The 15558-nt window shown below is 31.8% G+C and overlaps 1 protein-coding gene across 2 annotated transcripts; it reads right to left on the bottom strand.

Moving 5' to 3' along the window:
• Positions 1 to 319: 319 nt before the first annotated feature.
• Positions 320 to 15190, bottom strand: LOC119834576 ((11Z)-hexadec-11-enoyl-CoA conjugase-like). 2 transcript variants are annotated; one of them, XM_038358972.1, is made up of 7 exons: positions 15063 to 15190; positions 9236 to 9546; positions 6325 to 6455; positions 2906 to 3117; positions 2119 to 2304; positions 1505 to 1674; positions 320 to 723 (listed from the first exon to the last, which is right to left on the bottom strand). In XM_038358972.1, exons 2-7 carry the CDS (start codon positions 9543 to 9545, stop codon positions 608 to 610), a joined length of 1125 nt encoding a protein of 374 aa, XP_038214900.1. In that variant the 5' UTR covers position 9546; positions 15063 to 15190; the 3' UTR covers positions 320 to 607. The 2 variants fall into 2 exon arrangements, with proteins under 2 accessions (XP_038214900.1, XP_038214901.1); XM_038358973.1 differs by lacking the exon at positions 15063 to 15190 and adding an exon at positions 9684 to 9844.
• Positions 15191 to 15558: the final 368 nt, after the last annotated feature.

The raw sequence follows: 15558 nt of genomic DNA, 5'->3' as shown, positions 1-15558 counted from the left end.
GTGGCTCGACGGAACACAGTGGGGTTTTAGTCGGTAGGAATCCGACATAACCCACGACCTCTTCCCCGGGGGCCGTGGGTATCTATGTATATTTTTAATAGTGGGGAAATATATATATATATATATTTCCCCACTATTAAAAAAGGTTATATATCTATTTTCATTGAAGACGAATAAATCTAAGGGCATTTAATTATCAACAAATTTAACTCATATTTTGACTTGTTTTCTTTTCTACTATTTGTAACTACAGATAATAAACAATTCGAGCAGATCTTATTAATATAGGCTTTTCACGAAAATAAAGATAAAACAAACATTATTTATACAAATTATTTTTATTGAAACGTTGATTAAAGCTTTCGAAAACGTGGTGTACGGCGATTATTATTTTATTTAAATACTAACACTAAAACCTAGTCTTATGGAAATATTTATTATAAAATAAAAAAGAAAAAATATCAAAAACGGGAAATGAAAACTAATAAATGTAAAATAAGGTAAACCGTATTTTTAAATAAGCCTTTTTAAATTAGTCTTACTCAAATAGTAATACAAATATAGACAAAGTATATATTAAAAAATATTTAACAAAATAAAATAACAATTAATCGGAATGGTGGTCAATATTATGATTAGGATAAGGCTCTTCATGTGATTGAAAAGTACCGTCTCCACTTCTCTCTGCTCTTATTTTGATCATATCTGTTGTGGCTGCTTTTACTGAAAAATACAAAAATATTTTTGTATGATTCCATTATCAAAGATAAAAAATAACTTTTTAATTATTTTCGTTACGTTATGTTTCTTAATGGCCGAAATAAAATTGCAAATTGTATTCAATCGTGGTTTTTTATGCCATATACGCTGTTCGCTTTTATGGGGTATATGGAAAGGATCGACGACTGGAAAGAAGGAATGGGCTAGGAAGAGTGAAGAAAAGGAAACGGGCCTCCGGCTCCCCCACTCACCGTACGAAACAGAGTAGCATGTTCCTATTTCACGCCGGGGTTCTGTTGGGGTGTGGTAACATCCCCAGTGCATGCAATACGTCCCCAGGCAATACGTGCCGAAGCATGCTCGATTCACATATTATAATAACCACATTGCAGGTAATTTCTTGATGTAATATCGAAATATTATAGTAGTGGTATTAAGCGTAAAATCACTACATTCTATCGTCCATCTCTTGTTTTCTAGCTCCTAGTAACTGAACTATGTTGATGACTACACAACTCAATTTAGCTCACAAAAATAAAACGTGAAAGCTGCTCTAAAGGGAATGAAATTTTGTATTGGCGAGGACTACCTACACCGCGATAACGTAAGCAAGCAAAGCTATGACGCACTAAGTGCGATAATTGGATTTTGTAGAATTTGGTAGAATCGGAAGGAAGGAATTTGTACAAAGGCGGATTAGCATGAGGTATTAAAGTATTAGTAATCGTAAACTGTATAATTTGACAGTCTATTCTAAGCCCCAATATCATATTTCAATACTTACAATCATATGCCCATCCAATTTTCGCAAAGAAGTCTATAAAATTCGTCGAAATATTAATCCTGCCGAGTTCAGAAGTTCTGTAGTCCCAGGGGAAGACGTGGTGGTAGTTGTGCCAGCCTTCACCTAACGCTGCAAGACTTACGATCTGACTTTCCACCGATTTTATAAACCTATAAATGAAAAATTGTATTTATTGCTTTACCACTTTGAAGGAGTAAGTATTGCTATCAGAGTAATGAGATATTATGTAAGAAAATAAGGGACCTGATCGGGTTTTACATTACATTAATTTATAAAACTTATAAAATTGCCTGTATTTAGTTTAAATGTGTCAAAATCAGAGAAATTTGGTAAGAATATATAAAATATAAAAATTTATTGAACCCTTTGTTTAAAATCGTGAAAAGGAATTAAATTTGATTATACTCATTATTTAACTGTGAAACCTAGCAAGTGAATTACAAACCTTATGCCGAAAGCTTAATTAAAAAAGCTATATTAAAATTGAGACAAAATATGTAACCTACTTATTGTGCTTTTTATTTTGTTTTTCTTTTTTTCTTTGTTTTCTAACCTTATCAATAAAGACGTGATGAAAAGGGCACTATGCCTACCTGTCGTATGGCTTATTACCCCACAAGTGGGCAAAACTGTTGACACAGAAGGCTATGTTCAGTGTGATGGTGAACCTTAGCACGAAGCTGACTGCAAAACTTGTGATCCAATCTTCGTCCCAGAAGTAAATCGGGATACAAAATGGAAGTATGATATTAAGAATTGAGAACAGTGGAATGAATAATCTGAAATAGAAACAAAAAAACATATAAATATTTTAACACATTATTTGTGGAAGTATACTAATTTAAAATAATTAATATCATAATTTAAATTAAAATAAATTGAGTGTCTTTACACTACATCTAACGGGCCATCCGTTATTAAATATTTATGAACTTTAAGAAAATAAATGGATAAGAAATAATAAAACATTATAGTCAACAGTATAAAATTACAGAACTCTAGCCTTTCGTATTATATTATTCGCAAAGTGAAGGCTTTATTCATTCATGTCAGGTAATTGAAAACATAAAGCACAGTCATTTGACGTTTGAAAACAAATTATAATATATCAATTATTATTTGCTTCACATTAAGAGAACAATACGACATGTTAATCGATTGGTTATTAAATATTATTTAGTGCATAATTATACGTGTTGTGTTATTTAAAATTATATCTGCAGTTGTTTAATCATGAAATTTTAAAACGGTTTTATTTTTCATACTATATTAGTAAAGAACAGTCATTTACTATTTTTTATAACATAGCATATATTCAGACATTAAAATTAAATAATATAAGCATTCGGTGAATTTGCATTTTTCGCGTAATAATCTTACATTTTCTGTAACCGCACTACGGGGTCAGCTATGAGATCTGTAGATGTCTTTGCCAGAGCTTTTCTTCTGTTTTCGACAGCCGGGTGCGGCGTAAGTACCAGCCACCCGACGTGTGCAAACCAAAACCCCCTGCGGACATCGTGGGGGTCCGCCACCGTTTCCGTATACTTGTGGTGTACTCTGTGATCCAGCGCCCAAGTATATATGTCTCTCTGAAAGAAATGAAATAGTAATTGCAATTTTTATCAAAAAATTAAAACGTCTTAAAATTGACAGAACTAGAGCTAATTTAAATGGGACCACATGGGAGGCACTGGCTTTTAAATAAAAAAAGTATCATCAAAATCAGTTTACTCAAACTCTCAATTTTTAAGTCGGTTGAAATTTACTGTTGAAACTTTATTTGTAGTCAATTTATAGGAAATAAAAAAATTAAATTAAAAAATAGAAAATTTATTTATACGTATTGGATAAAATAATAACTTTGTTCAACACATATTGTGCTGCAATAAGAGCTGTTCTGTTGCCATATTATTATGTGTTAATTTCAAATAGAATATAAATTTCAGCGACTAAATAAACAAATGTCCGTCGTTAAAAAATTTAATTTCCTAAAGCAAATCTGTTGATAATGTATACTGTTTTATAATAAAACTAGTAACTTCCGCCCGCGCCTTTGCCCATGTAGTCAAGAGAAATTTCCATGTTAAAAGAAGCCCATATCATCCCTAAGCCTCCAAACTATCTTCAGGCACAATAACAACTATATTACTAGCACAGATAAGATAATATTATCTTCTAGTTTAATAGGTATTAAATTATCTGTGATCATACTGTAAAATTGAAAAATATAATATGGTATAAGAAGGGATTGTGACATACAAAAACTACAAATTATTTATTAATACTAATTTTATCTAAACAAGAGGAATTATTGATTCTATTCTGGACGGTGTAAAATCAAGAATTTGTCTAAATGTATGATGAATCATAAATTTCACTATTTTTCTTGATTGTGAATAGTTGTTAATTTAATATTGAGTTTTATTCTTGATAACTTCAATCAATTTAATTTGAAGGGAAATTTTGTGAAGATAATTAAAGAATATTGTAATGAAAAAACCTTAATACTGTCAGACAAAACTTAGAAATTTTCCTATTTCTTCTCTAAACGCCAAAAACTTAACCGTAAAGCTGTTTTCATTATTTTTATTAATCGGCAGAGATTGTAGGGGTAGAATGAAAAATTAAAAATTTCTTTGAAACTGCCGCTCGCCGCGTTTCAAAACATTCAATTACGTTAAAGGTCACGAAGTGTACTACTCTCAAAAATTATATCTCTGTACCAGGTGTGTACTGTTTCATATTATATGTAGTATGCTAAAATGCTTAAAAGTACAAGATTTGATTAGGATAGAGTTATTACCCATTCATCTGCCAATATTACTGATATTTCTGGATGTATTATGTACCTATTTATATTTTAATTCTCTTTTCTTTTCTTATCTCCTACTTAAAAGTAATCAATGCAATATATGTATCTATATCATGTAAAAAATTTAGAAACAAATAAAGAAATTTTGTTTTTTTATTTTTTATTTTATTTAAAAAGTGGTCTACTCGATTGCAAATATATATTTATGTGCGGTGGTGATCGCGTACCATCAGGCGACAAAAACCCTCGATGTTGGAGAAGATAATTTCTTCAGACTGAAATATATTTTTCTACACGTATATCTGTTTACACGATAAAGAAGCAAAAACCATATTTCGATAAAGGCCACCTGAACAAACAGATTCATCGTAAAACGGCCATAATAAATTTATAGTATCTTCAAAGTATTAAGAGGGGTCAACTAGTCCAGTTGACTCTATTTTATGGTAATAAAACTCAGTCCTATTCTATTCCACTTAAATTCTGAGCAATTGTTTAGTATGTGCATAAACATTATTGCACAACAATTCATTTATTTCAATGACTGGTTATATTGTATTATTACGGCCTTTAAAAGTAAGTCAATGATAACTATGGTTGTACTTAGATACAATGACCATTGTCCTTAAAGATGGAAACAGGAAATATATAAAGTTATCTATTTTGTATTTATTAAAAAATCAACATCAAAAGCATTCCAAAATCAGACTAGGATTGACCAGGATTTATTTTATTTATTTTTGTTTGACCGTTTTACTGACACATATATAGCAGAGGAATATTATTATTGTTATGTGGTTTAAGATTTCATTTAAAATAAGGATGTGCCTAAAATATTCAATATTTACATCAAACCAGGAAGCCTAAACATGGAATCGGCACATTTATTTGAATGTGTTATATATTTTCATACGTATAATATCGCCTTAGCCGCGGAGTAACTCGCGTGGTATCCTCGTAAAGTAGCATTTTGTACACATAGTAATCTACATATTATTATATGCTCCATTATATAATGATTCTATCAGCTATTTTCAAGTGAGACGTAATTTATGACGGATAATATGTATGTATGTATGAGTATGATAGGATAAACATTGGAATAGGATTTTTACTTTTGAAGCGCTAAGTTTATTTGTTTTTCAGACTACAGAGAAAAATCCATAAAGTATCATACAGCAATGTTACTAGAAGTCTCGCGTGCACTCGAAAAATTATGATGTAAGCAGTATTTGATCACGCTATCTATATGTGTTTCCTAAACATGTGAAGCATTCGGTGTTACGATCAGACTAAGGTTTAAGCTAAGAGTACACGTATTTGAAAACCACTGTCAACCCACGTGAGCTGGATTACAATTACTGGCAGTTTTCGGGACTACAGTGAACCAGTATAACGCATAAGTTCTGGCCGCACATAAACAATCTCTTTGTCGTAGGTTTATACTCGTATGTTACAGTTTCAACCCGTTTTCCGTTAAAATGTGTTTTCAACAGATAGAACTAATTGTAAATAGGGAAAAGGTGTTATAAACTAGAATCAGTTTAGTAAACTTTTATTTTGAATAATACTGGTTATGTTTGAGTGGAAAAAGTCCCAATGTCGATTATGGCTCTCGCTGGCCGTCGGTATAACACGTCTTTTCACTTCTATGTTACATTAACGTTCTTACATACGTTTATAAGGAAAAACTAAGGGAGGTAACCTTGACGACTTGAAGCGGTTCTAATTCGAGTATGGGAAAAAGTTACATGTAAGTCGTTTAATGCCATCACTTTTTCAAACTGAAATAAGTACTTCCTATGAGATGTCACGGTAACCCCTCCAGTTTCGAAGAGAATTCCTTGTATACAAATAAGCTCTTTACCAAAACAACGAAAATCGTGTTCGATTCGTAAAATTTTTGGTTGTTTTGTACACGCGAATGGTCCATACCCACACCTAGAGCAATATAATTATAAAGATAATATATGTGTTTACTTACTTGACCAGTTATAGTGAAGAGAAATGCAAGTAGGATTCTCAAAGGCAGTTTCGCCTTATAAGCTCTGTGTGACCATAGCCTGTGTACTCCTGCTGTGATCCCGAAACCAGACGTGTAGATCGTTGCAAGAACTGTGATAAAAAGGAGATGATTACAGAAAAAAAAGTTCACCTCAAATAATATATAATGACAAATAATACGTATCATGATCCTATGTATTTCACAACTCACGACCTTTTTTTTTTCATTACACCCTAGTGGTATTCTTAAATTTGAAATACGTAAATATCAACTTGCGAAATTTCTGATTTCATTGTAGATGATAAACTTTGAAAGAATAGTAAAATTTTTTTGATCACGAGGCGGGATAAAAACCCGCGGATTTTTGCCAAATCGTAGCAACCGTAGCATTGTAGATTTTAGCTGTACGAGTATGAAAAATAAAACTTTTTGATATATAGAACTCTGCTTCTCTTTTGACTTTTGTAAGTTATATTTAAAACTAGCTTTTGCCCACTGCTTCGCACGCGTTAAATTCGGAGTAGTTTAATAGATATTGTTATACATATAAAACTTCCTCTAAAATCACTCTATATATAAAAAAGCGATGCGTTGTCCTTGATTAGCGTTCCTATGCAAATTTCTCTGGAATTTCCAACAATTGAAGAATATGTTATTACATATTCTTCAATTGTCGAAATGTACAATATGTGTGTTCGTATTTCACTTTTCATAACTCATCTCTCTATGATTTGTCAATTCAAGCATGTTTTGCAAATATATTTGCCGAAGTATAGTATCGCATATTTATATATAACATTGCCATTCAATACAATAATTAATATATACGTATACTAAAAGGTGGGTTAGCAAATTGTTTAAATATTTGTTTTGGCAAACATTCATTTTGTTTTAAATAAATGTAATGCTTTGGCTGGAGACAACATTTTGTATAATGCTTTAGATCAAATTCACATTATAAACAATCGTATTTTCTACAAAGAAAGATGATATTATTATTGTTAATAAAGTGAAGTCCCGTGTCCCCTAGTGGGGTATGGGGCAGATGATATACATCTGTTTTACTGATCGATTTTCTTTATGGACAAGTAGGTGATCAGCCTTCTGTGTCCTGCCAGACCGAGACATTTTTTTTTGTTGCGTAAAAAGCTACCAAAAAGATTTCGTTCTACAAGTAGGTATATGATATCATAAGAATTATTAATACAAACCCATCTATACTTATAATAGAACAGTAACCGAACTTCTGTACATTAAATTATTATGTAGTCGAGCATGCTACGGCACGAATTGGTCCTTTTTCATCCCTTTCCAATTTTACGTCGACAATCCATTTGTAGATGCGTAAGGTCTACAATCCCCTCTCCAAATGTTCATGAGCGGTGGAAGCGCTTACCATCGTCCGTCATCTCCATTGCCGACGGTGACATAAAAAAACTAAAAAATAAAGGTTTTTTTTTAATTAGATGTTACTGCTGTGCAATCATTAGATTTTTGTAGACCCTAAAATGTCAGATACATTTACATTTGAAAAAAAGTCGGAGGAGAGACAAATGCAATTATTATATGCAGACAATACTTATATTGAATAGATCTATTAATAGACAGAATTGATCAGGCGCATCGACAGATCTCAAGAGTACCGAGTGATTGGCGGTGACTTGGAAACTAATATTGCATTGCGTTTGAGAATTCAAGGTTTTGTTAAATTTAATAGGTAGTTAATACATACTTTATGCTGACAAATATTGCTCTGTTATTTTTATTATAAATATCCTAGAAAAGCAACATAACTAGGCAAGAGTGTTTTGAAGTAAATGGTCAAATGACAATTAAATATATAGGTATATGCCGACAATAACCCAACTTGATCAACTATGCTGTCAAGAAAGAATACTGACGTTATTGCAATGGAGATAGGTATGTAGTATATTAAATTTTGTATGTCTTTCAATGCTCTTTAATATTGTTTACCTAACTGACAATTTTTTTTAACTTAATTTGTGTACGCCGTAAATCAAATGTCCGAACAAAGTGCCCTTTGTTAGTCTTACTGTGGCTTTTATGAACGTTGACATGTAAGAACTATCTCAACTGAAAAGAGAATTCAATCAATATAATTAAAATAATCGTTCGATCAACAACATCAAATATATATTATAGATATTATAGATAACGGTACACATATATATTATAGATAAATTCATATTAATTATTACTCATTTTCAGCTATTTCTATACCACCGTCATTATATAAAATAATAACAAGATTGTTAAAAATAGTTAAGAATATTTTTATTGTAATAATTATTATGAGGATAAAGTTCATATCAGTAAGGAAAACACATAAATAATACGGCAAGCATTAATGGAACCTGAGAGTTGTTACCAATATTATAATTATATGTGACAGTAAACCTGTTGGGTGATTTTATGTATTAACACTGTTATTTCTTACAAATATTGTATTTCACAAATGTACAAATTGGATTGGATTTGGATGAACTAGCTTTGCTCTGTGTTTTATTTATATTGATTGAATGTTAGCTCTAGATCGATTTATAGCATACCATATTCAAATAAAATAGTTCGGGCTGTTTATGATACTTAGATTATAATACACAAGTTTACAAGAAAAGCCTATATAGCTAATAGGCATAGGATACATATGATTCACTCAATGAAGTTTTTGATGAGCATATTCCAATAAAAACTAATCATAGCCGAAAAATAGAAAGACTAATAATAATATATATAGATATGTGTATTTAAATATTGGACTTTTCCTCATGCGAGCTACCCCGATTCGGGCAAAAGCATGTTCGACTCCATATTATAAATTACATATCTAAAATATTTTATTATTAGTATAATTCATAAAAACACTTACCAAACAGTGTTGTGAAGAATTTCACTTGATTTGTCACTATTAGGTATATGCCGTATAATGACACTAAATGTAAAGAAATCTGTACAACTAAATCGGGCCATCGTATTTGTGCCCTAAAATCTATGGCTTCATATTTGGCCAAGTCAAAATCTGCTTCACTTTTGTCACAAGCACTTTCACTTTCACATTGGGTTACTGTATTATTGTTAAGAGGTTCGCTGCACTCATCACCGTTTATCTCCGACAGCAGAGCAATATCACACCGCGAGCCGGCGTTAAACATTTTCACGTTTTGCAGTGCTGGTGGCATTCTGTTGAATAAATTAATAACATGTTACAAACAATGATACAAGGCAATCATTTCTGAAACACTGACTAGTTGATTTGTAATTTGTTAACGATATGTAAGCGATAAAATGACTTGAAAATGATTGTTTTCACTGCTCACCTGCTAATATTTGAACGAAGATACTGGTAGCGTACTTTAGTACTATTAGTGTAATAACTATTTAGTAATCTGTGCTGTTAGTGGGAATATCGGGTAATTCTTCATACGGTGAATTAAATATTAAACGAGTATACTTCCTGACAACTATTATTATTACATTTAGACGACACATTATCCTCTTTGTGAGTATTTTCCTCATATAGCTATATTTTACAGAAACAGCTTTATTAGATATATATTGAAAAGGAGCAGTAATAGTTTCGATTACTCATAGGCACTGCTACTATACCTAAATTACGTAATCTTGCCTCTCGTAGACTGACAAATAAAATGGGTATTTATTGAAATCATTACCTGAAGACACAAAAGCAGCTTATATTTGCATAAAATTAACTGAACAGCTATACACTCTCAAGGTGAGTCTCAACTCTCAAGCATCATACAAATTGGGTTTTTGGAAGCTGGTTTATAAAAATCATTGGGAAAGAAGAAAAATACCATCCGTCCAGGCTGTTCTGATAACAATATAATACTGTAATTGTTAGTTTTGATAAGTAAGTAAAACTGAAGTTCCGTGTCTCCTAGTAGGGTAGATATACATCTGTAGCCGTGATCGATTTTCTTAATGAACAAGTTGGTGACGAGTCTTCTGTGGCCTACCAGACCGAGTTATTTTTTTTATGAGTTCCTACCGGTATCGAACCTCGGACCCCTTGGTTATACGCTCACGCGTTACGCGCATGGTGGCGGTTAATTAGTACGAAATTATAATAGATTTTTCTCTTTTTGTATGAACAATGGCGGGTTTTCCTGAAATTAAGGAACCTACGTAAAATGTTAGTAAATGCGATACGTACATAACGATAATAAACAGATATGACAGATGTGTCTCCGTGTTTCAATTAAAAATGAGTTGGTTTCGCTTATGATAATACTTGTACTTGTATATTTATAATTGTGTAAATTCTTTTTTGTAATTTCTGTAAATCTAAAATTATTGCAAAAATAATAATGATTCGCATTATTAAAAAACTGATTTAAATTATATGATTAGATGATTTATTACCTACACTTCCATTTTGACTTAAAATTGTAAACTTTTTTTAATTAACTCATGTAATCAAAATATAAGTAAATATATAATACTAAAAAATAAAATATACTGCCAGTAATGACACGAGCGTGGTGGATTATGGCCTGAACCCTCATAGGAGGCCTGTGTCCCAGCAGTGGGAACATTTATGGGCTGATGATGAATGAAACGAAAAAAGGTAACTATATTTTATGAATCACTTTTGGCTATAAAATGTAATCGTTGATTGCGTTGGGAATTAAAAAAGAAGGAAGAACTTTAATCATGCGTACATATCCTACTAATATTATAAACACGAAAGTTTGTAAGTATGGATGTATGTATGTATGTATGGATGTTCGTTACTCATTAACGCAAAGACTACTGAACCGATTGCAATGATTGAATTTGGTACGAAGATAACTGGACAACTAGAATAACACATAGGCAACTTTTTATCACGATATTCCTACGGGATACAGACTTACGCGGGTGAAACCGCGGGGTGCAGCTAGTTACACATAATTAAATGATATTAAAGTTCCAATAACAGGTTATTGGATATATCCTTTTACATATAGTTTACTTTCACTTTGAGATCTTGATATATATGTATCAGACAGGTGTACCCTTTATACGGTCATTGGTCACGATTATCTTGAAAAACGATAAAGTACGTTAAATTTTTTATTGATTTGATAAATATTTGTTTTTACAGGTGTTCACAATACCGTCACCTAATTCCACATTATCTTGATATTTATCTTTTGTAAATATGCACTACGATAACCTTGTTGATTAAAGGAATGGAGCCGCTGCGTCAATAAATGCACATTATAGACAAATTGATATTGTTTTTGGAAATATAACAGTAAACCGGCCTCGATGAAGAAATTTTATCTTGCATAGGCTTATGTGCAAAGGCGAAAGGAAATATTATGTTAACATGTAAAACTCTTACGTAGAAAAGGAAAAGAAAGCTGCCTTAATAAATCAACCTCGACTTTTATAATGTAGTACTTGTATGTTACACGCTTGGGTAAGTATTCATTGAATATTCGCCCACATGGACTTTAGAATCCGTTCATATTAGACAAAGCCTTCTATGATTCCTTTATATAATAAAGCTGGGTATATATAACATATATTATACTAGCTGTTCGGCCCGGATTCGCCCGTGGTACATATATAGCCTATGTCACTCGGTGAAGTTGCAGCTTTCTAATGTTGAAATCGGTCCAATAGTTTTTGAGTTTATCCATTACAAACAATGAAATAAACAAAAAAATGAAAGTCTTCTCTTTTTATAATATTAGTGTAGATAACATAAAAAAATACATAGCTGTGAGTACGAAAAAACATTTTTCACATAACCTAATATAAATTATTTAAAAGAGATTTGGTGTATTGTATATTATTCTTTATCATATTGAGGTTTTAGAAATCATATAAGTTGAGTGTACCCAATTTGCTTTCATAAAGCGTAATTGGGAAGATAAGTTTGGGAATAGAAATAATAATTCCAGTATTCGAGTTGCATAATGCTGAACTATCCTACTATAATAATACTATAATCCTACTCCCTACTTCCTACTAATATTATAAATGCGAAAGTTTGTAAGGATGTGTGTGTGTGTTTGTTGCTCTTTCACGCAAAAACTACTGAACCCGATTGCAATGAAATTTGGTACGTAGATAGCTGGACAACTGGAATAACATATAGGCAACTTTTTATTCCGATATTCCTACGGGATACGGTCTTACGCGGGTGAAACCGCGGGGAGCAGCTAGCTTTTTATAAAGACAAATACAACATGAAATCATAGTATAAGATTAATTAGATATTATGCACAATCTTCAGTATTCTACTTTGTAGAATTAGTCAAATAGCCAAGTCGTAAGCAAATAGCAGTCTTTCGGTCAATGCCTTTTAAAAATGTAGGTCATAAAGATAATGTATATATATCTTCCTTCCGCAAGTCGTAGACCTAGCTATAAAACCCATAAAGTATGTTATACCCATAAAGAAGCTAGATTGAATGTAGTTTTTATATAATAGTAATGTATAGCATGATTTACCAAGTTGTATGTTATGAAATATAAGTGAATTATAGTACCCATACTTTATTTATGAAAACTAGTGGCTCAGTGTTTAGGACCTCGGACTTCGATCAAAAAGTCTGGGTTCGAGGTCAGGCGAGCGTGCAACAAATATTTTGATTTTTTATTTATCTGCTTATTATTACAACACCACTGTAATAATCTTAAAGGAAAATGTCGTGATGCAACCAGCATGCTCAAAAGTCAAAAGGTCAACAACATGTTTTCCGAAACATTCAATCTCGTGAGTACAATCTATGTATAATCTAACGGTTTTTACAATCTTACGGCGACACATACATATACACACGTCACTCTGAATGTTTCTAAATTCTTTCACGGCAATTAAGAAGAAACGAGTTTATGCAATTATTGTTATAAAAAGCGAGATTAAATGTCTAGACCAATTTGCTAATACGCCCATAACATTGTTTTTTTTCATTGTATGTTATAATATGTATAATAAAATGATAGGTTATACTTATCATTTTATTATTTTTAACAATAATTGACAGACATGTACAGCTGAAAATATCTTATGTAATTATAGTTGTAGCGTGCAGTTTTATTATGAATTATGTCAAAAAAATTAAAAAGGAATGGTAGTGTGGTAGTGTTTTTTTGCTTACCCTACAAATATCATTCATGATCGGTATCGAAAAATTCGGTTGAAAAAAGAAGTAAGCGTATTCGAATCCCGCGCCATGATGATCTATTCTTAAAAAAAAATTCTAAATGGAAATCTGTTCAATTTTATTGATCATGAATGGAAATTTGATCGTTCGTCATTATCATTATCCATCAGTTGTTTCTTTATTACTAAGGCAGCTCACCTTGGCATACAAGAAAAAAGCGCATTAAATTTAGAATTAAGAAACATCCATCCTACTGACATTTGAAATACAAAATTTTGGGAGATTTGATACATTCATTGAATTTTACTTCTCTTTTATGTAAAATTTACATGAAGATTATCTAAATTTGGTACGGTGATAGGTTACGTTCTGGATTTATACAAAAGCATAATAAATCAATAATAAAACTAATTTAAACGCCTGGTCGAACCTTACCCAAAGAAACAATATTTGTGGGAATTTCAAAATTAACAAACAGTCTTCATTACTTAATATATATACTATCTCAATTGCTTTATAATTATTTATTTATATTATATGCATTGCTTCATGCATGCTAACATTCTTCTATCATAATCATTTTAGAATCGAAAACAAGAACGATGAAATGAATAGATGCGGCCTTGACCCGTAGTAACCTCAGAGTGAAAATCGGGACTCGTTGTTTAACAATATTTGGTGAGTTTCTCAACTGCTCAACCTACTTTTACTATGCGTTTTTAATTTAAAATTACTGTGTGTTTCGATATTATTCTTCTGTTTATTATATACATGTATATTTATCGTTATATTAATTACCTTTTACAAGTTTTATTTATCTGTTTCTTTAAAAATTAATTTGAATTCTCAATGAAATCATGTTATTCTCCTGTTAAATTTGTGTAAAAAATAACATCAACATCCGAACTAAATTTGCGTCGTTGCGGTCACTATCCTTAGGTAATAATATTAAATTAAGTGAGAAAGAGTGTTTGTATGTTTGTCTTTCCTTCACGTCGCAACGGAGCCATTATATTATACGAATATACACGGGAAAAGATAATGGTACATGAAAGTGAAATGAAAGGAGCCTTAGGAAACAGCGTATATATCAAAATAATTTAAAAACTCCTTGTTCAATTTGAAAAATTCTCTTACCATTAGACACCTACATCTTTTACGAGTAACACAGTTAATTAATATTTTTTTAGCTCTGGCTAGCCCCGTCTAGACCGGAGCAAGTGGCTGGTTTGTCATAGAGATCTCAAAAATAGCGATACATTCTACGATCTATGAGATGATATCACTCTTTAGACCATGTCATCCTAACAAGGTCGAGCACTGTTAATGTCTTAAATTAATATTGCCTTGTAATTAGATTATTTTAATGTTAATTGTGTTTACACATTTCATAATCACTTAAAAGTTTATGATATCTCACAAAAAGAACAATTTATTTTGCGACATCATAATATTAAACTGCGTTAATATTATGACGTCTACACAGTAACACTATGGATTCTTAGACGTACATTCATTTTACTGAAGCACAGTTTCATATCGTATAATATATCTTAATCAAAATCGGCATACCTTGAACGCGCTTTACTATAAATTTGAGTCGTCAACGATCAGCTGCGATGCTATTGCAACAGAAATAAACAAACACTAATATTATGGAGTTATTGAGAAAGTAGACAAAATTATAATAGCGCGGTCAACCTTGTAGTGCTCGCGTGAAATTCACGGAAAAATACGGGGTTGATTAGTCATGGCGTCGGAGTGGCGACAATTCGCTTGTAATTACGATACAGGCAGCGCGCGCGACGTGCGATGGTGGACTGGGGCTATGGCCTACTTCGTGCCCAACTGATGGGATGGGGTCGGGGCCATCAAAACACTATAGAGTCTATACCAACCTATGCTTACAAGCCATTGTTACACCATGCTCTATTTTTCTATAGACTTGTCCGAAAATATATTGAATTCAATTTGTTTTTTCGGTTACGACAGATTTATGCAACTAAACTATAGTTGGAAGTTGTTGATATAGTGTTGTTGTCATGTTTTATACCCTCTGAAGGTTTTA

The sequence above is a fragment of the Zerene cesonia genome, chromosome 19 (assembly GCF_012273895.1).
Source record: "Zerene cesonia ecotype Mississippi chromosome 19, Zerene_cesonia_1.1, whole genome shotgun sequence".
NCBI lineage: Eukaryota > Metazoa > Arthropoda > Insecta > Lepidoptera > Pieridae > Zerene > Zerene cesonia.
Note: the sequence above shows the minus strand (reverse complement) of the source record. Positions and strands in the feature narration are given on the sequence as shown.